This window comes from Hydra viridissima, unplaced genomic scaffold, assembly GCF_058129835.1.
Source record: "Hydra viridissima isolate aposymbiotic clone 2 unplaced genomic scaffold, HvirCarnegie_v1 scaffold_8, whole genome shotgun sequence".
Classification (NCBI taxonomy): Eukaryota; Metazoa; Cnidaria; class Hydrozoa; order Anthoathecata; family Hydridae; genus Hydra; species Hydra viridissima.
In genome coordinates, this window is record NW_028324307.1 from 9,888,634 (window position 1) to 9,913,667 (window position 25,034).

General features: G+C 29.5%; 4 protein-coding genes and 2 long non-coding RNA genes across 11 annotated transcripts in view; 4 read left to right on the forward strand and 2 right to left on the reverse strand.

Annotated features, from left to right (window-relative positions):
* The window catches only part of LOC149884966 (uncharacterized), a 748,071-nt gene that overhangs the window by 31,509 nt on the left and 691,528 nt on the right, over nucleotides 1-25,034 (forward strand). The window lies entirely within an intron of this gene.
* LOC149884967 (uncharacterized) lies at nucleotides 1,858-2,889 on the forward strand. Its single transcript, XM_090094596.1, has one exon. It carries the CDS (start codon nucleotides 1,858-1,860, stop codon nucleotides 2,887-2,889), a length of 1,032 nt encoding a protein of 343 aa, XP_089950722.1.
* LOC149884968 (uncharacterized) lies at nucleotides 11,186-12,078 on the forward strand. Its single transcript, XR_016454960.1, has 3 exons — nucleotides 11,186-11,295; nucleotides 11,392-11,441; nucleotides 11,640-12,078. It is a non-coding gene; the product is annotated as an uncharacterized LOC149884968 (long non-coding RNA).
* Nucleotides 13,337-18,507, reverse strand: LOC149884969 (uncharacterized). The gene is made up of 6 exons (XM_090095830.1): nucleotides 17,508-18,507; nucleotides 15,597-16,139; nucleotides 15,312-15,449; nucleotides 14,815-14,874; nucleotides 14,140-14,226; nucleotides 13,337-13,803 (listed from the first exon to the last, which is right to left on the reverse strand). Exons 1-6 carry the CDS (start codon nucleotides 18,505-18,507, stop codon nucleotides 13,664-13,666), a joined length of 1,968 nt encoding a protein of 655 aa, XP_089951956.1. The 3' UTR covers nucleotides 13,337-13,663.
* On the forward strand, nucleotides 14,369-23,003 carry LOC149884970 (uncharacterized). 6 transcript variants are annotated; one of them, XR_016454955.1, is made up of 7 exons: nucleotides 16,019-16,146; nucleotides 17,517-17,709; nucleotides 17,924-17,975; nucleotides 18,707-18,774; nucleotides 22,158-22,200; nucleotides 22,455-22,503; nucleotides 22,581-23,003. It is a non-coding gene; the product is annotated as an uncharacterized LOC149884970 (long non-coding RNA). The 6 variants fall into 6 exon arrangements; XR_016454954.1 differs by lacking the exon at nucleotides 22,158-22,200 and having other exon boundaries at nucleotides 17,517-17,975; XR_016454956.1 differs by lacking the exons at nucleotides 17,924-17,975; nucleotides 22,158-22,200.
* LOC149884971 (uncharacterized) lies at nucleotides 17,891-24,093 on the reverse strand. Its single transcript, XM_090095829.1, has 15 exons — nucleotides 23,630-24,093; nucleotides 22,450-23,322; nucleotides 22,308-22,346; nucleotides 22,000-22,044; nucleotides 21,795-21,848; nucleotides 21,418-21,514; nucleotides 21,145-21,310; nucleotides 20,857-21,049; nucleotides 20,705-20,743; nucleotides 20,095-20,244; nucleotides 19,576-19,638; nucleotides 19,352-19,417; nucleotides 19,223-19,267; nucleotides 18,933-19,004; nucleotides 17,891-18,749 (listed from the first exon to the last, which is right to left on the reverse strand). The coding sequence occupies exons 1-15, from the start codon at nucleotides 23,639-23,641 to the stop codon at nucleotides 18,654-18,656; spliced, it is 2,010 nt and encodes a 669-aa protein (XP_089951955.1). The 5' UTR covers nucleotides 23,642-24,093; the 3' UTR covers nucleotides 17,891-18,653.

The window sequence follows — 25,034 nt, forward strand, 5'->3', positions numbered from 1 at the left end:
AGTATGAATTGATTTTAGACGAGCTTCAAAAGTTTAAGAGTCTGATGAAAGAAATAAGAACTAAAACAAAAATCAACATTGACGAGATAACTAAAGAGTCGTTGATCCAAAAAGGAAGAGAAGATGCAATAAAAGCGTTCAACAACATGTTTAAGAAAAATTAAAGATTTTTCCACGGATCTAAAAACACATTTAAAAAACATAATTAAGTTTGCGTTTAAGTTTTTTTCTTGCGTTTTAAAAAATGTCCTTTTTTAAAATACTAGACCCTAACAAGAGGGATGAACTGGTGAAAGAATTTGTTGAAAGAAGAAAAAGAATCTATCAAGATAGTTTGAATGAGAATATTTATGATGCTAATCTTCAGACTGATTTGAGCAAACTTTACAAGCCTCTGATTGAAAGCAATGAAAAGATGATCAAGAGCATTGAAGAAAGTCGCAATGAACAAGTGCCTCCTAGTTTTGATGAGACAAATCATTTAGGAGATATTTCATACTTCTATTTAAATAAATATAATAAACGTTTCCCAAGCAGCGTTAAAAGAGCTTACGAATTTAGTAGAATTGGTGATAAAATTCGCATTGGAAAAATGGAAGTGGAGGTGGATGGAAATGATATCGTTGTTGGAGGAGAAAAGTATGAAGGAACAAAAGGTCTTTGGGAGTTGCTAACAAATCCAAACATTTCAAAAGAATTTTATAGCAGCAGCATTAACATAGAAGATAAGGAAAACTATAGAAAAATTCTTTTAGACAGTGATGCTATTAATTCAGATCTAAACAAGCCAAAAGCCTCCAGAAGCGAAAAATACAGAGAACTTATAAAGCCTCTTCGGGAAGAAATTAAAAGTGAAACCAAAGTCAAAAAAGGCGATGGTGTGATTATTCTTCCAAGCGATCCAAATGCTCTTGTGGAAAATCTCAACTTGAGCATCGCTGCATGGCATGCTGGAAATAAAAGATCTAGAAGTGTAGCTGTTTCCATTTGCGATGAGCTGTTGAGGCAGAATATGATTAATAAAGACAAGTACAAGGCTATCATGGCGTATATCGATATGAAATAAAAAAAATCTTTGGAAATAAAAAAATGATCGTTTATAGAAATAGATATGTTAAGAAGCATATTGTGGGTGGAAGTGGAATCATGGACACGCTTAAGAATTTCTTGAGAAGAGCAGCAGCTTCAAGCGCTTCAAGAGCGGCATCTACTTTGGCTAATAAAATTGCAAAAACTGAACTGGGAAGAGAAGCCATCATGGCTACTAAATCTGCAGGGAAAGAGCTAGCTTCAACAGCCATTTCCACTGCTAAAGATGTTGCTATTGATAAAGGTAAAAAGACCATTGAGAAATTGTATGCCAAGACTGGAACTCCAAAGCCAGCTGCAAAGAATGATCTCAGTCTTAAAAGCAAGGAAATTATTTCAAGCATTGTTAACAAAGCAGCGGCAGCAGCACCACCAGTTATAGATGAATATTCTATGTTTGGATCAGGATTGTCAAAGAACAACGCGATTAGAATACAAGACTTGGCAAAAAGAGGAAATGGACTTTTGATTGCATGAAGATGTAAAAAAATTTTTTTTCTTTGATGTATAAAAATGGCAAATTCCGATGTTTTAAATTTTACAGAAGAGATTATTGTGGATGAAGAAATTGAGAGATTCGAGTTTCATGAATACGAGCCAGTGAATAAAAATCTAAATGTGGATGGGGAAATAAGAATCAATATTGAGCAGCAAGATTTGTTCACGCTTCCATCTGAGGCATACCTTTTGGTTGAAGGAAGACTTTTAAAAGCGGATGGAACTTCCTACGCTGATGCAGATGTCGTTACTCTTGTTAACAACGGTATCATGTTTATGTTCAGTCAGATTTCTTATCAGTTGTCGAATCAAGAGGTGGAGACCGTTTACGAACCTGGACAAGCTACCACCATGATTGGATATCTTAAATATCCAGTAGAGTTCCCAGTGTCTGAAGGAATGAATCAGCTGTGGCAAAGAGACACAACAGCTTTAGCAGATCTTGTCAACAACTCTGGATTTAAAGCTAGACAAGACTACATCATCAAGCAAACTGAAGAAAAAGGAACGTTTTTGTTTTGCATCCCTTTAAAACACATTTTTGGATTTTGCGATGATTACGATAAAGTGCTCTATGGATTTAAGCATACACTTGCTCTTGTGAGAAAAAGCGATAGTGATGTTATTTTTAGAACAGAAGCAACAGCTGCAGGAAAAGTAGATCTAACTAAATTATCTTTGTTTATGCCTCATGTCACACCCTCTGTGGCAGCTAGCAACAATCTTTACAAAATCATTGAATCAAAAGTAGATGTTCCATTTTCGTTCAGATCTAGACAATGCGACACCGTTGCCGTTCCTGTAGCCAACAACTTTAGTTGGACGCTAAGCGCAAGATCTGCTAGTGAAAGGCCTAGGTATGTTGTTGTTGGATTTCAAACCAATAAATCTGGAAGTCAAACAGAGAATCCTGCAGTCTTTAATCACTGCGACTTGAAGAACATATATGTCACTTTAAACAGTGAAAGGTATCCCGCTGTGGATTACAATTTAGACTTTAATAACAACAAATACTCAAGAGCTTATAGAGATGCTTCTAAGTTTGACAATAGACTTTATGGAACAAACGAAATTATAGCTCAACCCAATATATCTGCTATGAATTATAGATACATTTGTCCTCTTTTTGTTTTTGACGTAAGCAAGCAAGCTGAGAGGTTAAAAACTTCAGTGATAGATGTACAAATAAAAGCGACATTCAATGCAAACGTTCCTGCAAACACTCAAGCCTTTGCCGTTCTCATTTCCGATAAATTGCTCAGACTTAAATCAGATGGAAGCAGAATGAATATTGTTTATTGAAATGTTTTCAAAATAATATTTTTTTAAAATAAAAATGAGATATACGAAAAAGGATTTGAAAAAATTACTGAAAGAAAACGGAATTTCCAAAACGTCAAACAATAAAATGTCGCTCATGATGCTTGCGATTGAGAACAACTTGATTGATAAAAACATATTGATTAAAGACGTGAAGGAAGATCGACCTGTGGGTAGACCGAAAAAGGATTTAAATCTGTTAAAAGAAGAATAAAATGATACAGTTTTTTCCATTTTTTCTAGAATGTAGTATCAAAGAGACTGACATAAATAAAAAAAGACATCTTGAGCTTCTTGCATTTGGAAAAACAGGTGTGTTTTATGAATCTGTTTACGCCACTGAAAACGGAAATTTTAATAATCCAAAAGAGTACAGTGATGAAGAGAGAGACAAGCTTTACCTACTTGTATGGAGTGGTGAGACAGAATATTCACGAATGGAAAAGAAAATCAAAGAGCATCTCAGTACTTGGAAAGCCTTGCCTAAAAAAGAAAAGCTAAGAATGATTGACAATTATGTGCTTGGTTTGGATTATGATTTCGAGGAGAAGAAAAAGATTTCTGGAAATCTAAAAAGCGCAATTTTAAATCATTCACTTGCTCCTAATGATATTGTATATAAAAACTTTAGAATAATTTTCATCAATGACATAAATTTAAAAAAATCGAATTTGATTTAAAAAAAATCTTTACAAATAAAAAAGATGAAATATACAAGAAAACTTTTGAAAAATTTGTTAAAAGAAAATAATGTTTCCAAAACGTCAGACAATAAAATGTCACTCATGATGATTGCGATTGAAAACAATCTGATTGATAAAGATGTCATTTTGGAAAACTCGAAAGACAAGAAACCTGTTGGCAGACCTAGAATACATGAGAAAAAAGAAAAGAAACCTCTTGATCCAAAATATGCTAGACTTGGTTTAATTAGAAATAATCCTTTAAATTTAAAAATAACTCATGTGGATACTGGTGAGGTGACTGAGTACAAGTCTGCTTACGAGACTCATAAAAAGACAGGACATAGCTGGCAGTACTTTGAATGCAGAAATGGAAAAGTGATAGATGGTTACAAATATGAGATTTCTGGAGGTAGAAATTTTTAAATTTGATATATATCAAATTTAAAAATTGAAAATGGCTTAAATAAAAATCTTGTGTTAATAAAATGGAAAACAAAACGTTGAAAGAATTAAAAGAAATTGCTAAAGAGCAAAAAATAAGAGGTTACTCTAAAATGAGAAAGGGTGATCTTTTAATGGTTTTACAACCTCCTAGAGTTGTCTCTGCTCCTGCTGCTTTTCGTAGACCTACTGTGGTGAGGTTTGTTCGACCGGCTGTAAAAGTTTCAATCAAGCCAACAAAAGTAAGGATAGTTTCTTCTGCAGTACAAAAGCCTCCTATTGCTCCAAAACCTGTTGTGCGAAAGCCTCCTATTGCTCCAAAACCAATTCATTTGCAAAGACCTATCCTTGACGAACCTGTTTCAGATTTAACACCTGCTATAACACCAAAACCAGTCATTCCACCTAGACCTTCATTTTTTTCAAGTCTGAAGACAACTACAAAAAGTGTGGCGTCCTATGTTAAAACTAAGTTAAATGATGTTAAAGAATGGGTGGAGCCTTACGTTCCCGAAGTAGTCAAGAATCAGGTAAGCAAAGCAGTGAACAAAATCGATGAAAAGATAAAGTCTATCAAATCGCTTGTATCAAAAACAGAGTATAAACAACCTGTGGTAAAACCAATTAAAGTAAAGTTTAAAATGACTGAACATTCGGCAGAGGGTTCTGTAAGACAATTTTCTTATAGGCCTTCTTCTCGATATAACGACCTTGCAACCTTTTTTAATTTGGTGAGAGAGTCTGCCATTCAAACCATGGAAGGGGAAAGAAATACAAAGGTAAGAATTGTTTTAACGTGTGAAATGAAATCTGTAAGCATGATGACTGGTGAAGAAGTGACTCGGGAAGCAAGCTTTTCATCAAGATCGGAGATTGTTCTAACAACTACAGATGTAAGAGAGCTCATGGGTGAGATGGAAGGAAAAGTCTTGGAAAATAGTGTTAAATACAATGCCTTAGGATCTAATAGTATCCTATCTAAGATTTTAAGAATGGACATTAACTTTACTGATTACGAACCTCTCAGCGGTTCTTCCTATATTGAACTGTCTAAAGAGCTGAAAGACAAAAAGGCAATCATCAACATGGAAAACAAGGACGATCAATGCTTTAAATGGTCAGTCACTCGAGCGTTGAATTTTAAAAATAGAGACAACGAAAGAATTGATAAAGACTTGGTTCTAAAATCAGAAGAACTGAATTGGGAAGGAATAGAGTTTCCTGTCAAGCTTAATAAAATCAATAAGTTTGAGAAAAATAATCCAGACATTAGCATCAACGTCTTTGGGTATGAAAATAAAAAACTTTACCCTTTGAAAATATCTGACTTTGTAGATCGAAAGCACTGCATTGATTTGTTGCTTATTTCAAACGAAGACACTGACCATTACTGTCTCATTAAAAGTTTGAGTCGGTTATTATCTACACAAACATCAAATCATCAGCACAAAATGTATTATTGCAGAAATTGCTTACAAGGTTATGACCAGGAAGAAAAGCTTCAACAGCATCAACCTTATTGCTATGACAACGATGCAGTAAGAATCGAACTTCCTAAAGAAGGAACGACCGTTCATTTTAAAAACTATAACAAGTCTATGAGAGTTCCATACGTTGTATATGCAGACTTTGAAAGTTTCATCAAACCCATCGAGGATAACACTGAATATAATCATAAAGAGTCGTACACCAAACAATATCAAAAGCACGTTCCAAGCTCCTTCTGCTATTATATCAAATGCTTTGACGATAGCCTTTACAAAGGAGAACCAGTCATGTACACAGCTGAAAGCGAAGAGGATGACGTAGCTCAAAAGTTTATAACCATGCTTGAAGCTGACCTTATAAAGATTCTCGACAAGATTGATATAGTAAAAAAGAAAGTGGTAACGGATGAGGATGAAAAGAATTTTGAGACTGCAACTCTATGTCATATTTGTGAATCAGATCTTAACAGTGACAAAGTGTGGGATCACTGTCATTTAACTGGAAAGTATCGAGGAGCTGCTCATAACAAATGCAACTTGAATTATAAACTTCCAAAATTCATACCCATCATTTTCCATAATTTATCCGGTTATGACAGTCATTTGTTCATCAAGAAATTAGGTGGAAAGCTCAATTGCATACCCAACAATGAAGAAAAATATATCAGTTTCTCGAAAAAAATCAAAGTAAGAGAATTTATTAATAAGAAAGGTAAACTTCAGGAAGTATGGAAAGAATTGAGGTTTATTGACAGCTACAGATTCATGAGTTTCAAGTTAGAAGATCTAGCTAAAAATCTAAACAACGACCAATGCAAAAACGTTGCTCAATATTACTATGGAGAAAAGTTTGATTTATTAAGAAAAAAAGGTATTTACCCTTATGACTGGGTGGACTCGATTGAAAAGTTCTCCGAAACGCAATTACCTCCTATTGAAGCATTCTATTCCAAACTGAATGATGAGGGAATAAGCTGTGAAGACTATGCGCATGCTCAAAACGTTTGGAATGTATTTGGATGTAAAACGTTTAAAGATTACCAAGAACTGTACAACATGTCTGACGTGCTAATACTTGCTGATATCTTTGAAAATTTCAGAGACGTGTGCCGCACCTATTACAAGCTTGATCCTGCTTGGTATTACACCTCACCTGGTTTGGGTTGGGATGCCATGTTAAAACTAACTGGAATTCGGTTAGAGCTTCTGTCTGATATTGATATGCTTAATATGATAGAAAAAGGGATACGCGGTGGAATTTGCATGATCAGCAAACGACATGCAACTGCTAACAACAAATACATGAGTGATTATGATCCTTCACAACCTTCGAAATTCATTCAGTATTTAGACGCAAATAATTTATATGGATGGGCTATGTGTAAGCCTCTTCCTTTTAGAGGATTCAGATGGATGACTGAAGAGGAGCTTGCTAATTGGAAATCCATGCCTTGTATTCTCGAAGTCGATTTAACCTATCCCAAAAGCCTACACGATTTACACAACGACTATCCTTTAGCTCCTGAAAGACTAAAAATTAATAAAGTGGACAAGCTCGTTCCTAATTTAAACAACAAAGAAAAATACGTCATTCATCATGAAAACCTAAAACTCTATGAGCGACTTGGATTGATCACTACTAAAATTCATCGAGGTGTCACCTTTGAAGAAGAACCCTTCATGAAACAATACATCGATCTCAACACTGGATTAAGAGCAAAAGCTAAAAACGAGTTTGAAAAAGAATTTTTTAAACTCATGAATAACTCTGTCTTTGGAAAAACCATGGAGAATATTCGAAAGCATGTTGATATTAAACTAATCACCACAAGAAAAGAAGTCTTGAAATTGTCAAGAAAGTCTAATTATGATAGAAATACCATTTTTGATGAAAACCTTACTGCAGTTCATATGAAAAGAACAAAACTCTTTTACAACAAGCCTGTTTACTTAGGACTAAGCGTTCTAGACATAAGCAAAACTTTGATGTTTGATTTCCATTACAACTATATCAAACCTAAATACGGAGATCGCTCGAAACTACTCATGACTGACACTGACTCGCTCATCTATGAAATCGAAACGGAAGATTTTTATCAAGACATTTCTGGCGATCTTGAAACCAAATTTGACACGAGCAACTTTTCTAAAGACCATCCTGCTATTGAAAACGCTGGGTTTAAAGTAGGGTTAAATAATAAGATTATCGGCATGTTCAAAGACGAGGCTGGTGGAAAAATAATTAAAGAGTTTGTTGGACTTCGTCCTAAGCTCTACTCTTACAAAACCTATGAAAAAGAAGAGAAAAGATGCAAAGGGGTTAAAAATAAAGTCGTTCAAAAACACATCACTCATCAAGATTATAAAGACTGCTTAATGAATAAGATAGAAAAGCTTGCATCCATGAACGTTATACGATCTCATCAGCATAACGTTTACACCGAAGAAATCAACAAAGTTGCACTCAGCGCTAACGATGACAAAAGACACATCTTGCAAGACGGAATTAACACGCTAGCCATTGGGCATTACAAACTAAAACCGTGCTTTACATTTATGAACTATGATCAACTCTTTGGTCCAGAACACGAGGACACAAAAAAGGTAAGTCATCTTGAATTTCATTAAGTATAGAAACTGTCAATGCGCCAGAATCGATATTGCATACAAAAATATATCAATGCGCCAGAATCGTAAAAATACGACGCCATCTTGAATTCATTAACTATGGAAAACTGTCAATGTAGTATTATAAAAATGTCAATGCGCCAGAATCGACGCCATCTTGAATTTCATTAAGTATAGAAAAGTATCAATGCGCCAGAATCCTTAAGTATAGGAAAAGTATCAATGCGGTATTTCTAAAAATCACAATGCGGAATTATAAAAAAATGTTAATGTGGTATAAAGAAAATGTCAATGCGCCAGAATCGGCAAGTCATAGTAGTAACCATTGAAGGTGGATTTATCGGAGCTCTTTTACCGTTACTAGGTATGTTAGGCAGCACACTTGCAACAAGAGTAGTTCCAGCTCTAGCCACCGGATTGTTAGCAGGTGTAGGTTCTTCTGCCGGCTCTGCTATGGTTGATAAAATTGCAGGAAGAGGAATCGTTTATTTGAAAAAGAATGGAAATGGAATGAAAATGACTGCTGCAGGATCAGGAATGTTTTTAAGACCTTGGGTGAAACCTACTATTGGTGAAGGACTCTTTGTTAAAAATGGAAAAGACTATCAATCTATTGGATCTGGATTATTGCTCGGACCAAACTCACCCTTTAATAGCATTCCCTTTTTAGGTGCTATTCTATGAATAAACTCTTGTAAATTGTACAAAGAAAAAAAACTTTTTAAAATGATATAAATAAATTTTTTCTTGCTATAAAAAATGACATACTCCTTTAAATATTTTGATAAAGAATCAAACAGCTACCATACATACATCTCCGAAAATTATGATCAATATATCAGAAAACGTATTCACCTTGATAAAGATTCCAAAGAAGTTGGTAGAGAGTTTAAAGCATATCTACAATATAAAAAATTGTTAAAAGAAATAGAAAAATTAAATGAACTAAAAAAAGGTAAAATAGAGTCGTGGAAATATGATCAGATGCGCATAATGAGAATTGAAGAAAAAGAACAAAATTTAAATTATCAAAAACAAATGCTAGCAAGACATTATAAATATATAATTAAAAAACCTGTCTCATCTGAACTCTTAGATTCACATTAAAAACTATTTTATATATTTTCAGATATATAAAATTTACATCTTCACAATATATACGCCGAAGAAATTTCAATTAAGTCACTATCGTTTACTGTAGAATAGAAAAATACGATGACGAATTAAAAGAATGAACTCGCTCTCATTTAAAAAATGAGCATTGTCTTATTAAACACGAAAATTATGGAAAAGTTTGACAAGGATAACATTGATGATATGACGCACTTAAGATCCATATTTCTTCTTTTAGAAAACAAACACGACCTGTCAGATGAAGCTATTAAGCATCTGATGGAGACCAAAGACGAATTGGATAAACGCAAGACTGAAAAAATAACGTTCATCGCCAAGACAAACCACCTTATCCAGCGATATCAAGACATCCTGCAGACGCAGCTTTCGTTTGAAGACCGTGCTAAATTTGACGAAGAAAAAAACCAGCTTCAACGTCAATATTTTACCATTGTAGAAGAAACGCTTTCTCAACGACAATGGATCGATATTAAAATTGCCCAAAAAATTGTCTTGCATACCAAATGTAAATTTTGCATCAACGATGACCCGAGCCAGTTTGAAATGGACGACAGCAATAAAAAATACTGCCTCTTGTGTTCTGGGCAACAAGAAATGTTAGAAACGACTGTTCCGTATAAAGACAGCGATCGATCCAATTCGGTGAACAAGTACACTTATTCGCGTATCATTCATTTTCAAGAATGCATCAAACAATATCAGGGTAAACAAAAATGCAAGATTCCTGAAGAAGTCTTTGAAAAATTGGAGAAAAAATTCAAGGCGCTGAACTTGCTGATTGATTCTGAAAACACCAATGTGAAATATTCTCGCATCACCAAAGAACACATTTTGATCTTTTTAAAACAACTCAACTACACGAACCAGTATGAAAATGCCAACTATATCTATTACGTGCTCGTCGGTAAACGAGACGATATAGAATATCTGGAAGAGCAGTTGATTAAAGATTTTAAGGATTTGTCTTTCTTATACGATCTGGTGTACGGAAAAGACAAGCCGAAAGAATTAAAAAGAAAGAGTTTCATGAACGCGCAGTACATTTTGTTTCAGCTGCTCCAAAATAGAAATCACCCATGTCGCCTGGAAGATTTTTCGGTTTTAAAGACCGTTGACAAGAAAAGATTTTACGACGACATTTGCTCCCATCTGTTTGCAAAACTCGGATGGAATTTTATCCCGACCTTTTAATTATAAAACCGTGCTTTACATTTATGGACTATGATCAACTCTTCAGTCCAGAACACGAGGCAGAGACAGATGCAAAAAGCTTGATCGCAGAGTGCAGAAAGATTATCGACGAGACAAAAAGGTAAGTCAACAAAAAAATGACAATGCGTTAGAATTCACAATTCATGATTGCAGAAAATTAAAAACACGACGCCATCTTGAATTCATTAACTATGGAGAAAACTGTCAATGAGCCAGAATCCGCAATTCATAGTAGTTATATATATATATATATATATATATATATATATATATATATATATATATATATATATATATATATATATATATATACTTCTAAGAGCGCTATTAGGTCTACATGGTAAAAAAACAGCGTTAAGGGCGACACTGTGTTTTAGCTAAAATATTCATTAAATTTTAATTTTGGCCTATTTACGTCTTTGATTATAGCTTTTATGTAAACTTGATATAAAAAAAAAATTTTAATAATATTTTCTAAAAACTTCGTGTAGCCTTTATTTTTTCTCCTATTTTTTTATGTAGACCTTAATAAAAAATATCTTTAAAAGCTATACCAGGACTACACGTATATAAAAGTTCGTTTTAATGCGTCCCATGTTTCCGACTGCAAAACAACTTCCTTTATAAAATTAGTTAATAAGAATTAATGAAACCGCATTTTTTTGATTTTTTTTGTTTGTTTGTTTGGTTATTATCAAAAGAATTACAAAATAAAAAAAAAATAGATAAATTAATACACGGAATTGTCTGATTATGTTCATGTTGTCTCTTGGTCGATATTTTTTGCAAAAAAAAAAAAAGTAAAAAAATGTTATACGACTCATTATTTATAAACCTTTATAACTTTTATACACTTTGTTTATCCTGTTTGGAATAAATTAATTTTTTTTTTAAAGTTTGAAAACAGTTCTGCAAACAGTAAATGGACGTCAATAAACACGAAGCCGTAAGTAGCTTATTTTTTTCTTAAATTGCTTGAATGTTCATCATACGAGAAAAAAATTGTCTCGAAAGTATTTCTGAAAGTTATATCTTTACTCGATTAAAATTGAATATCTTTATAATATCTTAATCAGCTTTATTTATTTATTTATTTAGGCAACATGTAAAAAGTAAAAAGTAAAAAAAAAATTTTTGATGTTAGGAAAGGATAGCATTTAAGATGATCATTGAAATAAATGATGATGAAAAGAAGAAGAGAAAGAAAAAAATTAAAACAATAAATAGTTAATAGCTTTCAAAATTTGAATACGTGCTCACTTTACCCTAGTTGTGGATTTAAACGGTGGTGTAGATTATGGCTGTTAGTGCTGTAGTCTCTTCGAAACCCCACTGTGACACAATTATGGGCCTGAGGACATATATTTATTACAAAGCACAGATGTTTTTCTTTTTCCCCATCTCATCCCCTACAATTTATTATTAGCATAAAATTTAGTGTAAAAAAAAATTTTTGTGTATATTATTTCGTAAGTGTTGTCTAGTCTTCTTTGTTAGCAGTAATACAGTGAAGGAAGTTTTTGTTTGGAAAATGCGTATATATTTAAAATAACAACAACTTATCCTGAAGTTCGCGTGGCATAGTGGATGGTTCTAATACTGATCAAACCGCGTTTAAGGTTCGAATTAAATCTTAAACGCGGTTTGATCAGTATTAGAACCATAGAAACCATTTTGTAAACCTGCGTTATACAAAAATGTTTCTTTAGGGTTATTTAAATTTTAAATTCTTTTAACCGCGCTCATCAAACTTTAGTACGTGTTAACATTGTAAAAAGACAAGCATATATAAAACAATCCGGTGTTTTGTTGTGTATGTTTGTCAACTATGCATAGCAATTAAACTTATTCATCTCCGTGAGTCTAGACATCTCCCCAAAAACATTTTTACTATTTCTAATCTTAAAACTTATTTTATTTCTTCCGAGAGGCAGCTACTCCTCAGTCTCAACTAGTATATGCAAATACAAAGGAAATAGAATTTCTGATATTATGAAATGATGTTTAAGAAAATCATAGGATAATGACGATAAGAGGTAAAAGAGAAAGAAAACAGTTTACTGCAATAATTAAAAAATGTTTAAACACAATTTGGGATGTTTTTAAAAATGAGCAAATAGCTTATGTTGCAGTCAGTTTTAGTTTTCTTTTAAATGTTGTTTAAATTCTGGCATGTTTGAAAAAATGTAAAAATTATCACCAACATGCAAAATTTTACTTTTAAATATATAAAGTTCGCTTCTAATCTTAAATTTAAATTTAATAAAGAAATATTTTCACTCAAAGCACGATTTCCTAATTAGAAAATTATTTTACGGATAGATGTGTAAAGTTAAAAAAGTTGCACTAAGTTTTATAACTTAGGTCAATTAATGAATTATTATGATATTACATTTGAATTTTACTTTGTGTCACAAGTCATGAAAGATTACCAAGTAATGAAAAAAGGAGCCACTATCAAAAGATTAATAGAAAAAGTTTAAAGCGACCATGTAAAAAAACAATAGCATGTCAGCTTTCTTTTTTGAATCTTGATCAAAAATTTTTATTTTGTCATTTTGAAAAAAATTTAAGCCAATTTGCAAAACACTTTGTTTGTATAAGCCTACATAAATTTGAAATCGTTTGACTTTGAAATTAAAAATTAGAAGAACAAGTTTTTATTTGAGGAAAAAGGTACGTGGCACGAAAAAAAAAACTTGAATATGAAAATTAAGTTTTTTATGAGCCCGACTTTTAATATCTAACGAATTTTAAAATCCGCCACCAGATTTGTAGGCTTTTTGTAACAACTTTTATGCTTCAAAAACATCTTTCCCTATTACAAGAAAACGACCTCTCCGTTCAAATATTTAAAAAATTTCGGTTGCCGTGAAATAAAAAACAAAGTACTTTGAGAACTTTTATAATAAATTCAACAGCATTACAAGGAAAGAAATTAGCACGATGCGATAATCTTTGACGCGCTTTTGTTTGTTAGCAGTTCAAGTTAATACACATATTTTCCAATTCTGATTATTTGCTGCTGTAGCATTAATTAAAGCATCTGTTAGACAAAGGCAAAGTGTTAAAGCAAATCTAGGTGACTAAACTCAAATACAAGCAAGTAATTCATTTTTAGGATCCCTAATAGAATCAAAAATCGCAAGAAAGGAAAAATAACTATGATTATAAAATGTTAATATCTTTTAAACGTTCTTTCTTTTTATTTAAACTTTTCATTCGTTCATTTGTAAGTTTGGTTCGAGCTGTTTTATATGGAATTTCCTTCAAAAACTCTTCCAAAAACTCAAGCAACTCTTGTTTACCTAAAAAAAAAAAATAAGTTAGAGATCTTCTTTGCTAGCACATCCAAATGAAAAAACAGTTAGTGTTCTAAATCTTTTTTTTTTTCATGATGTAGTTTGAAATATTGCCTTTTTATATCTCTTATTTGTTTGTTTTATATTTTTTATTAGTTAAGCAGAAATTAAGATTATCAATAATTATTTATAAATGTATATCTATAATTTATATAGAACTATGGTTTTAAAATATTTATTTGTTATTTTTTATGCTCATGATTATGTTTCAGATTGTAAAACATAATCAAAAGCATAGTTCTTAGCGTAAAAGATTTCATATTTTTTAAAAATGGAGATTACTTGGCATTTTGTTGTCATCAATGCAACTTTGAAATTTGTCCAGCAGTATTTTTTCATCTCTTTGCACCCAAACATGATACTCTCTTTCTAAAAAATAAAATGAAAAAAATGATAATAATAATTAGAGCATATTTGTGCAAAATAAAAAAGAAATATTTTTCAAAAAAAAGATACACACACATATATATATATATGTATTTATACTCTACACCACTATCATGTTTACATGATACTTGTGTAGAGTATATATATAACTATTAGGAGAAGTTTAGTCATGTTAAATCTGGTTTATTTGTTATGACTTTTTTAAAATGTGTAATATATTTTAATTTTTTCATTTATTCTGTATGTTTTGTTTTTGTTTTTTTTATTTTAGCAAATAAAAATGTGATGAATAACACTGGAGCACCATGTGTCTTGAGGTATTTCTCTTTTATTTCAGTCATTTGTTTTTTTGTTTTGTTTTGTTTGTTTAATCTTTAAAAAGCTTTAAAATATTTGTTTTTTTTCTAAGCCAATAATTGTTGGCTGCCAAATTTTATGGAAACATTATTTATTATAAATATGATTCTCTAGTTTACAGATAATTTTATTTATATCTCAGAAACATTGAAACAGTTAACCATTTCAAAAAAACTAATTAAAAATTATATTTGTTACTAAATAATTAGATACCTGCCAAATCTTTTTGTGGTTCTTCCACTTTTTGTCTCTTTTTGTTTCTTTTCACAATTTCTAAGAGAACAAATGATACAAGTTACAAAAAACCATACTTTTCAACAATACTAAAATCTGACAGTCAAATTAAGAACAGTGTTTATCATTCATGTAGATCATTCAGTTACACTGAGGTAATTTTTGACCTTTTACATGATTTCAAAAGGTAGCTAAAATTTAAATAAGAATGCGAAACTTTTGAAACAAAGTACTTTTATTTATTAAATGCTGAATTAAATGAAAAAGTTTTAGCCAAAATATAAGATAAAATTTATGGGATATTATGGAAACTAAAGTAAAAACAGTAAATTTAGAAACATTAGAACAGCTCTTAAATGTTTAAATTTCTGCATAAGTTTGGACTTTTTGTGCAAATTTATGCAAAAAGACTTTTTCTTATATTATTAGGAAAACATAAAATACTTTACCACAAATTTAACAAAAACTGTAACTACCTTTTTGACTTTCAGCTGATGAATCTGCATAAGCTTTATCTATGTCATTTTTAGGTTCAACATCAGCTTTGTTAGATACAAGATTAATAGTTTGAGGGAAACTTGAGCTCTCATTAAGTGTCTTGGAACAACTTCCATCTTTTTAAGAAAATAAAATCAAAAAGATATAAGTTAAAATTTTTTTTTTTTTCTAGTTTTTTCTAAGAGCTGAGCTTAAGTGCTCTTTTTCCTACATGAAACATCTGTATGATAAATTCTCAAATTATAATAAAAAGTTAAACCTACTTGAGTCAAAATTAAGAAGATGTCTTCCAACTTTAGTTATCTCCATCAAGGCAAGTGGTACTTGGTAGGTGTTTTCATTTATTTCTTTTGAATGGCCCATATGCTTAAAAAATACTGCTCTATCCTTTTCAGGTAAATCAAGGGCAGAAAATAATGTACTCACTCTATGTCGATTTGTAGTGGCTTTCAAGTTTTCTGGTTTTTTTAGATTTAATTTTTGAATGACACTATGAACAGCATTCCAACCAGATGTATGTCCTTCAGAATTTCTTGTACATGCAAATAAAAACTTATTTCCTTCTGGTATATTTACCTCTCTTCTTATATCGCTATTAGCTATAATTTTTAATGCTGGAAGGGTATCTGGAGGAATAAGAACAGGAACTAGATGATTGTTTCCTTTTCCAGACATAAAAGTTATTTTTAAAGTTTCAACTAGCTTTTGATCAATCTCATCTAGATCAAGCAAGCGTTGTTTGTCTATCCATGTGTTTTCAATAGCTTGTTGGTATTCATCAAGATGAAGCCTGGCTGGTTCACCACCTTATATGTAAAATGCAAATATAAAATTTAAAGTTTGTTTTATATAACTACTTTTATATAAAAAAAAAAGCTTCAAAATTTTAATTTTTTCTACTTGGATTATCCTTTTATTTGTTTTTCTAATATATATCACATTTTGTATATATAAACACTAAATATAATATTAAGACATTTGAATAAGGACAATAATGATAATAATAGAAGTAATAATGATGATAATAATAATAGTAATGATAATAATAATAATAATAATAATAATAATAATAATAATAATAATAATAATAATAATAATAATAATAATAATAATAATAATAATAATAATAATAATAATAATAATAATAATAATAATAATAATAATAATAACAAAAATAATAATAATAATAATACTAATAATAATAATAATAATAATAATAATAATAATAATAATAATAATAATAATAATAATAATAATAATAATAATAATAATAATAATAATAATAATAGTAATAATAGTAATAATAAAGATAATAATAATAGTAGTAATAATAAATAGTAATATTAAAAATAATATTATTAAATAAAATATATAAAGTTATAATGATATTATTAAATAAAATAAATTAAAAGATAAATAATAATAATAATTATTATTATTACTATTACTGTTATTATTATTATAAAAGAAAAAAAAAAAGATATTTATTGACACTTAGCCTTTATATTTTTACCATATATTTATAATAATGATCTACCATTTCATATGTTTATTCTACTAGGTTTGTTTAGTTTACCAATATAATTAATTATTTGTATTATTTAAATCTGTTAATATTCTATTCGAAGAACAATTTTACTTTAATCAAAGAAAAATCTCAAATACTGTTTTATGAGGATTCTTGTTTTATTTTTTTTTTATTTTTTATTTTTTTAGCAGAAACTATTGATTTATTAATCATGTGTTATAATTCTTGACCTTGTTATATCACTTAAAAAGTAGGCATAGATTTTAAAAAAAGATCTTGTATACAATTAACATAAAAAATGAAGTAAACAGACTTTAAAGCCACAAAGTTTGTGAGAACAACAAGCTTTTATGTCAATCTCATAAATATTAGTTGAAAACCTTTATGTTTTACAAAATATCTTTTATAGTAAAAAACCACAAGGTTATCTTGCTAAATTAACACTATTTAAAATTACATTAACATCAGTTACAAGCTCTAATTTTTTTTTTCTTAAGCTTAGATAAAATTGTATTTGTAATTATAAAAAACTAAGATTATGCAAGTTATATGGAAGTAGTTCATCCTGAAATGATATGATGTTAATAGCTGATATTATTTTAGAATTTGTTAAATAGTATAAAAAACAATAGTTGTAATTCCATACCTCTTCTAGCATTTAGCAATGTAAGTCTTGCACATGCGCAATCCCGAAGCTCAACAAAACATTCAGAGTCAAACCATTGGTAGGAATCTTTTGCTAAATCTGCCATTTTTGTAATTACAAAATTGCGAAAAGCAATCACATCTTCTTCAACTGGAAGTTCAGATGGTTTACGGGATTTTACGTTTTTGTTTTTATTTAGTTGGTAAGTGGCATCTCCAAAGATAAAGTCCTCCCACATTTCTAAAACACTAACAAACTTGTCAGTTTCACTAGCATCATTGTCATTTGCTTCTGATAAATATAATGCTTTAAGAACTTTTGCAGCACGTTTTATTAAATAAAATAAATTTTGTTTTAAACCAGCTTTGATGCCTGAATCTGCCTTTTTTGTAAAAATATCTATTGCTTCTCTTAAGGCAAAGAAGTTAGAGCGCAAAAACATACTACTAGAATCTTTACTTTGTGTTGGTAAGTTTTTGAAGTGTAAAAATAGGTTGTAAAGATGTGCCAATTGTCTCATGGCGTTTCTGACAGAGCTTCTTGCTTCCATAACTTTATCAAGTTTCCTCTTTTCTTTATCATAAAAGACTGAACCAATTTTAAGAATTGTTATGTCTTTTAGGCAAATCTGACCAATTTTATCTGTTCGAAAATGTGATAAAATGTTTTTTTTAAATTCATCACTTAATCTTGCTTCTTCAGGTAATCTTAGAAGCCCCACTGGAACAGGAAGAACTTTTTGACATGAGTGTTTTTGACACGACTTCACATGATTGTGCCAGAATCGTTTTGAAACAAACACAAGGCATTGACTGCAATAACTAACTTCTTTATATTTTTGAGCCTCTCGTTCTCTTTCATATTTTGGTTCCGCTTTTCCAGCTTCAGCTACATTGACTTCCAAAATCCCTTTTCTTTTAAACATTCCAAAAGCTTCATCTCTTTCTTTCTTTGATTTAATTGATGATGCAACTTCAACTTCTGGATGACTTTTGTGCATAAGCTTTATGTGTCTTGTTAAATATGATGTAAACTTTTTAAAAAAAATGCAAAATCGATGTGGCTTCTTTTTTCTTACATTCTAAAGTTTAGAATTTTAAATTTCAATTTCTGAAAATTTTGGGATTTAACTTTATTCAGATTGATTTATAAATTGTGTAAAAAAAATGTATTTTTCAAAGGTACCTTAACTTTTTTAGGCATTTCTTCATCAGGCAATGTTGGTTGGCTGTTTTGACCCACCTAGAATATTTAACAATAGTATGAAGTAAGAGATGTTTTCTTTTTTAATAGTTTTTCTTGATTTTATTTCATATAATGCTAAGAAAGATTTATTATGTTTAGTATAAAATCAGTGTTTTTCTTAGTTTTTAAAATGTTAAGTATTTAAAATATTTTTTATTAAAAAGTCAGCTTAATTTTTACCTGAGATTTGTCTGTCACATCATCTATCATAAAAGTGCTTGAAGCTATTTTGGCATTTTTAATATCAGATATCTGCAAAGAAATGTGATTAAGATATTTGCTACATTAATCAAAAATAAATCAAACAGCAATAAACTTAACTTGATTTTGATCACTTTAAACATGGAAAAGTTATTCATAATCAAATAACATTTAAAAAATTAAATTAAATAACACATTTTGTGTATTTAAAAAAACATTTTGTGTATTTAAAATTGTTTTCAGCTTAACAAATAAAATAATAAATTTACCTCTAAAACTAAGTTGTAGTTAAGAGCTTCAAAATCAATGTCATCCTAAAAAATCATTAGCATTTTGTTTAAATTAAATCATATCATAAATGCGAAGTGGTAGTAAATTAAAGTTAAAACTTCACATACCTCACTGGAATCTGATCTTGATGTGCTTTCATTTTCTAGAGTATCAATTCTTTCTTCATCACAGGACTTTAAATTAAATTTTTAAAAATCTATATCATTTGTTGCACATAAAATATTTCCATTAAAGTTTGAAATGCCGAATATTTTTGCTCTCAAATGATCAATTAGTTTTAATCAATCTTCAAATATTAAAAAGCATGAATTTGTTTACAAAAGCAGTATACCTGTGGAGTTTGGGGTAAAGACTCTTTTTCACTTTGATGTTCTTGGGTGATTGATGAAAAAATCTATTGTAAATAAAATAAAAAGATGTTTCTTTTTTCTTTTTCTTTTTTTTTGATAATTGATAAAGTCACTAGCCAAAACCAATGATGAAAAAAGTATAATAACAATTGAAAAAGAAATAGAATTAACAGAATCAAAGTAGAAATCTAGTCAAATATCTTTTGAATTTTCATTATGAGTTTGAGTTTGCTTATAAATACTAGGTTTTAAAAAATATTACTCCCTACATTTAAAATATCCTTACTTTATTAAGAATATTTTTAGGGTTAGAGTACATCAGATGAACCTTTAAGATTAAATACAAGAAGTAATATAATTAAAATAATGAATCTGTTATAAGTATGTTGCAAAACATGTGAAGGAAGTTTTTTTTTTTTGCCAAAAAAATTTTGCTTTTAAATAATAATATCATGTATGTTTGTTATATATTCATTTAGTCTTTTTTTAGAAATATTTACTTGAATATTGTCTTTTTCATCACAATCTGTAGCTGCCAATTTTGTGACTTTATTAAACTGTACATCACTTCTGACTTCTTTGTCTTTATCTAACTGTGCACTTTTCTCAACTGGTCCTATGCCATTTTTCGGTCTTTGTAATTTTTCAATCTAAATGTTTGTTGTTTTTTTTTCAATAAAAAAAAATGATCAATTTTCTCATATAAAATAAACACTTTTTGATTATACTTTTTTAGTAACAAGAGTGAATATAACATGAATATAAAAAAAATTTCAAAAATATCTTGTTTTTTTAAATTGACTTTGAGATAACAAGAAAATAATGCTTCAAAATCAAAAATTAACTTTAGAACTAAAAAAATCAGTAAATTGTTCTCAAAAATAAATCTTTCTCACTTAAGTTATTATTCATCCTTGTGAAGAAAAAAAAAAGTGTAATTTATGATAGCCCTAAAAACAGAATGGCTCTAACAATGTGAAAATGATTTTAGAGGTAGGGTGCAGCAAACTTTGTTTATTACAAAACAATTTATTTGGGTATTATTAAATCGTTGTGCACACAGTTATTATCTTATAAAGTGTGGATAAAATTTTTAAAAGGTTTTTTTACCTTTGATATTCTTTTTTGCTCTGTCTTCATTTGAAATTCCTGAGTTAAAAAAAGGTTTTTTAGTAACATTTTAAGTAAATCACCAGGGAATGCAAATAATTGGCAAAATATAAAAATAAGTAGTTAAAACTTGAGAAGTAAAAAAAAAAAACCTCAGCATGCCACTTTAGATTATCAACTCCATAAAAGTAGAGAATTTCATCACCAACACAAATGTCTTTCAAAGCAAATAAACATAAATGAGGAACATCACAATGCAAAATCTTTTTCATGTATGCATTTGCAAAGTATTTTGAGTCATTAACATAGCATCCTAAGTATTCATTGTATGGAGTTGCATCAATGCTAAATAAAAATTTTTGTTTTAAAAGAATATCAATATAAATAAAGAAAACATTATAAAATTTAGATGAATTTTAGAATAAAATTTAGTTTAGTACCAGTATTCAATATTTTTGTGTAAAAAGTCATAAACATAACTGCCAGCATTTGTTTCTTCGTATAACTTTTCTTTATTTTCCAGTGTGCTTTTTGCAACGAAATCCCCCCTATATTCTACTATGAATTCTCCTTTTTTTAAGCTTTTGCATGCAAACACTCCAAAACCTATACAAGTAAAACCATATTTGATATCTGTTATGTAATATTTCATTCTGATATTTTTTTTACATTAGAAAGTTTGTAGAAATATATTTTCTGACAAGTTTTCTGACCTTTTGTTTGGTTAATAAATTCTCTTTTTAAATAACTTGGATCTTCCTTTAATGAAATATAGTGCTTTGCTGCCTCAATTGGAGAAAGTCGTTTTCTCTAAAATTATAATTTTTAATCACTGAGTTTCTCCTAAAAAATTGGCTTGCTATTTACAATATAAAAACATAGGACAGTCAAAATGTTGTTTTTTTTCCCTCTGGATTTATATGAATAAAATTCTGCAGCAAAAGTAAATTTTAATATAAAGTTTATTATAATTATTGTAATACATATTTTAATTATTATAAATATTATAATGATAATTACTAAAGTCTAAGTTATATAAATGCTCTTTGTTGTTATGATTGTTGAGTTAGTAACCTAATGGGTTTGTTACCTGACATTTATTTACTATCTTCTCTTCATGATATGGCTGAATGCTACTTGATACCTATAATTGTATTTTTGAAATAGTTAGGAAGAAAGTTGTGTGCTATTGAAGGGTTATTTTCAGAACTACTTCTTTAAAAGTGAATTACTCAAAAGTCTGTAGAAGTTGCAAGTTTTCTTGCTTGCATGTTCTATTTAAAAAAAAAACAAACCTGCAATGTTGATGTATTTATGTCACATGCTTGAATTGGTGCACCCTAATTTAATATAAGTATTTATAATGAACTGTGTTAAATAACATTTGGAATATTGTACTACTCTTGTTATTCTCACATTGCATGAAATAAATTTTCAGAAGTTTTATTTTTAGCCTAGTATAAAGGTGGGCGTGGTAGTCAATTTTTAATGAATAGGTATGTGAGGATGCATATTAAAAAAACAACTTTTGAATTAAATAAATTACAAGTTTGCAATAAAAATGTTTGTTAATGCTATAGCTAAAACATGAAAGGTCACCTACCATGACAGATGTTATTATACTTGACACTGTTTCTCTCCACTAAAAAAATGTTTTTAATGAGCTTGTTATATATATCTTTAGTATACTTTTATATCTAAATTTCAAAGTGAAAGTGAAATTAAAGCTTTTCTTTTTTTATTACCTCAGATATGGTTGGTCTAGCTGTTGGATTGTCTTGCCATATAGTCTCGATCAGGTTAGTAACTATAACCACATTAATTGTATTTTCCGTATATAAACCGGTAATGTGGCTTATGTTTGGTCGTTTTCCAGATTTGATTGCATCAAGCAAAAGTATATCTTTAAACAATGGTATAACACCATGCCATGCTGTGGAAAAACTGCTAAAAAGCTCGAATGCAGTTATTGCAAGAGCGTACATATCGGATTTTTTGTTTGGAGATTCCACCTCACAATTACACAGTTCAGGACTTGTGTAGGCAAGGGTCATTCCTTGATTGTTGGGCTTCGTCATATTACATGTAACTGTTGCTTTTATATCAACAAAGTCATCAAAGTCGCTGACTTTTAAAGTTACATTGTACTGATGCCCTGTCACTAAAAAGTTTGAAAGCTTGATATCTCTATGAACTATATTGTGTTCGTGCAAATATTCAATTCCTTCTGACATTTGTAAAAGAAAATCTAATCTTTGTTGAAATAAAAAAATTTTCTCTTCATTTAGGAGATCAATGAGCTGAGACAGATTATTGACTTCCATTTGTTCAATATTAGTGGCGCATAATTCAAAAAACAAAGCGGTTGGCCTTACAGAATAACCTAGAAAGTTTACAACATTTTTATGTTGTAGTTTTTTTAATTTTGTTGCAATTAGCAATGTTTTTCTTTGAGAAAATTGGGTTTTAATCAACTTCACGGCCGTTTGTTTGTTTCCTAAGCTATACTTGAAGACTGAAGCTGATGTTCCTTCACTTATTTTGGAAACCAAGTTTATAGGCATATCAAATACTTCATAGTTTTTTATGCAGTCCGTTTCAGCAACATCTTTTACAAGCTGTAATATAAATCAGTAATAATAACGTTTAAAGTTTAATTATGCTAAATTTATAAATTAGTGACGTAACAACTTATGATGAGATAGTAGTGAATGCTGCGCTGAATTTTTGAAAATATTAGTGATCCAAAACCTTTATTATCTTAGATTTTCTTGTCAGGTATTACCAGATTTATAATTACTCAGTTGATTATTAATCAGTTAAGTAATGTTAAAAATTTGATAAGTAATGAAATTTAATAATATCTGATTATCCAAGAAATTTTATCTATATAATAATACTATATTAAAAAGTAAATTTGCTTACCGTAGAACTCATTTTCAATAGTCCTCAGAACTTCGGAAAACAGTTAAAAATATTTCTAAATATAAAGTTTTAAGTTAATGTTGCTTTTGATGTGGCATGTATAATTTTAAAGTAGAAAAAACATTAATTTCTCTACTTCTTAATGTAAAACCATGTTAAGCAGATGTTTAGTTGTTTATTATACTTTATTTTAATTTTGTTCACTGTACTAATAAACCAAGAGAGCGTGTTTATGACAGTAATGATAAATAAAATTTTTTGTTAGTTTTATTTATTTTTGTAAGTAATCCAGTCAACTACGTTAAATTACAGGTGAATAAAAGATTTTACATCTCTTTAAAAAATTTTCCAAAGTTTGAAACTTATAAGAAATTCAAATTATATGCCATGAAATTCGGTTTCCAAATTTGCACATTACAGTAGCTAATGTAGAAATTAGGCAAAATTTATAATGAGATCCATAAACATTTTTTAAAAACTCAACAAGTGTTTTTTTTAACGCTCAAGCTTCAATGTTTAACTGAAATCCACGTCTATTTTTTATTATAAACACTTGTTTTTGAAAACATTTCCAATTATTTGAAAGGTGATAGTAAATATAGAATAAACATAACTTAAAAATGGGTTTCATTTATAACCAGGTAATCTCAACTTGGGTTACCTTTATTACTGTTCTAAGATTCTTGATATTAGGTTACAGTAATTTTGAAATACTCCTTAAAAAATCAAGAAACAATTCGCGAGGTTAGAATTATTTTGTTTTATCTCCCGTTTTAAAAGTTGGGAGAAAATGAGTTGTTAATTTTAGTTAGCGATAATAACTTTTAAAACACGCTTTATTTTACACATTTTTTTCTAAATAATTTGCTTAAACAAATTATTTAAAGCATAAGTTGTTGTTGTTTTTTTTTTAAATTACAGCTAAAACTTTAAACAATTTTTACTTTAAGAAAAAATCAAAAACTTTCTCCCAACGTTTAAACATGGAGATAGAGCAAAATTATTATAACCTCGCGAATTTTCTAACACAAAACTTTTAAAAATAAGAAATACCTTTCTATCTCTTACTCTTCACACTCTTCTTCGGTCACATATGCCTTTTGATATCTCCTAAAGGCTATTTAAACGTTTTCAAGGAGTCAATTTCACGTTTTTAAAATGAGAATTAAAGTAAATCGGAAACATTTTGAAAAGAATGAAGTCAAATTCCAGTGATGGATAGAAACCAACTTCTAAGTTTACCGACTTATTAAGCAGATGAATTATTAAATTAACGACTTTTAAACTTCATAACAACTTTTTAACAGTAAAAGGTTACTCGAAAGGTATTAGAGTCTTTGTTTGCTTTTCTTTTGTTAACCCGTTCTTAATTTATTTACTTCTACTTAATTGTTCTTAAATCCAA

Coding starts and splice junctions, on each gene's coding strand:
- LOC149884971 (XM_090095829.1), bottom strand. Junction 21,050..21,144: donor CACAAAAATATTGAATACTG/GTACTAAACTAA, acceptor ATTTTTATTTAG/CATTGATGCAACTCCATACA. Junction 19,639..20,094: donor ATGAAAAAGACAATATTCAA/GTAAATATTTCT, acceptor TATTTACAATAG/ATTTTTTCATCAATCACCCA.
- LOC149884969 (XM_090095830.1), bottom strand. CDS start 18,507: ATGCACAAAAGTCATCCAGAAGTTGAAGTTGCATCATCAATTAAATCA. Junction 14,227..14,814: donor ACCACAAAAAGATTTGGCAG/GTATCTAATTAT, acceptor TTTATTTTTTAG/AAAGAGAGTATCATGTTTGG. Junction 13,804..14,139: donor TGATGACAACAAAATGCCAA/GTAATCTCCATT, acceptor TTTTTTTTTTAG/GTAAACAAGAGTTGCTTGAG.
- LOC149884967 (XM_090094596.1), top strand. CDS start 1,858: ATGTTTATGTTCAGTCAGATTTCTTATCAGTTGTCGAATCAAGAGGTG.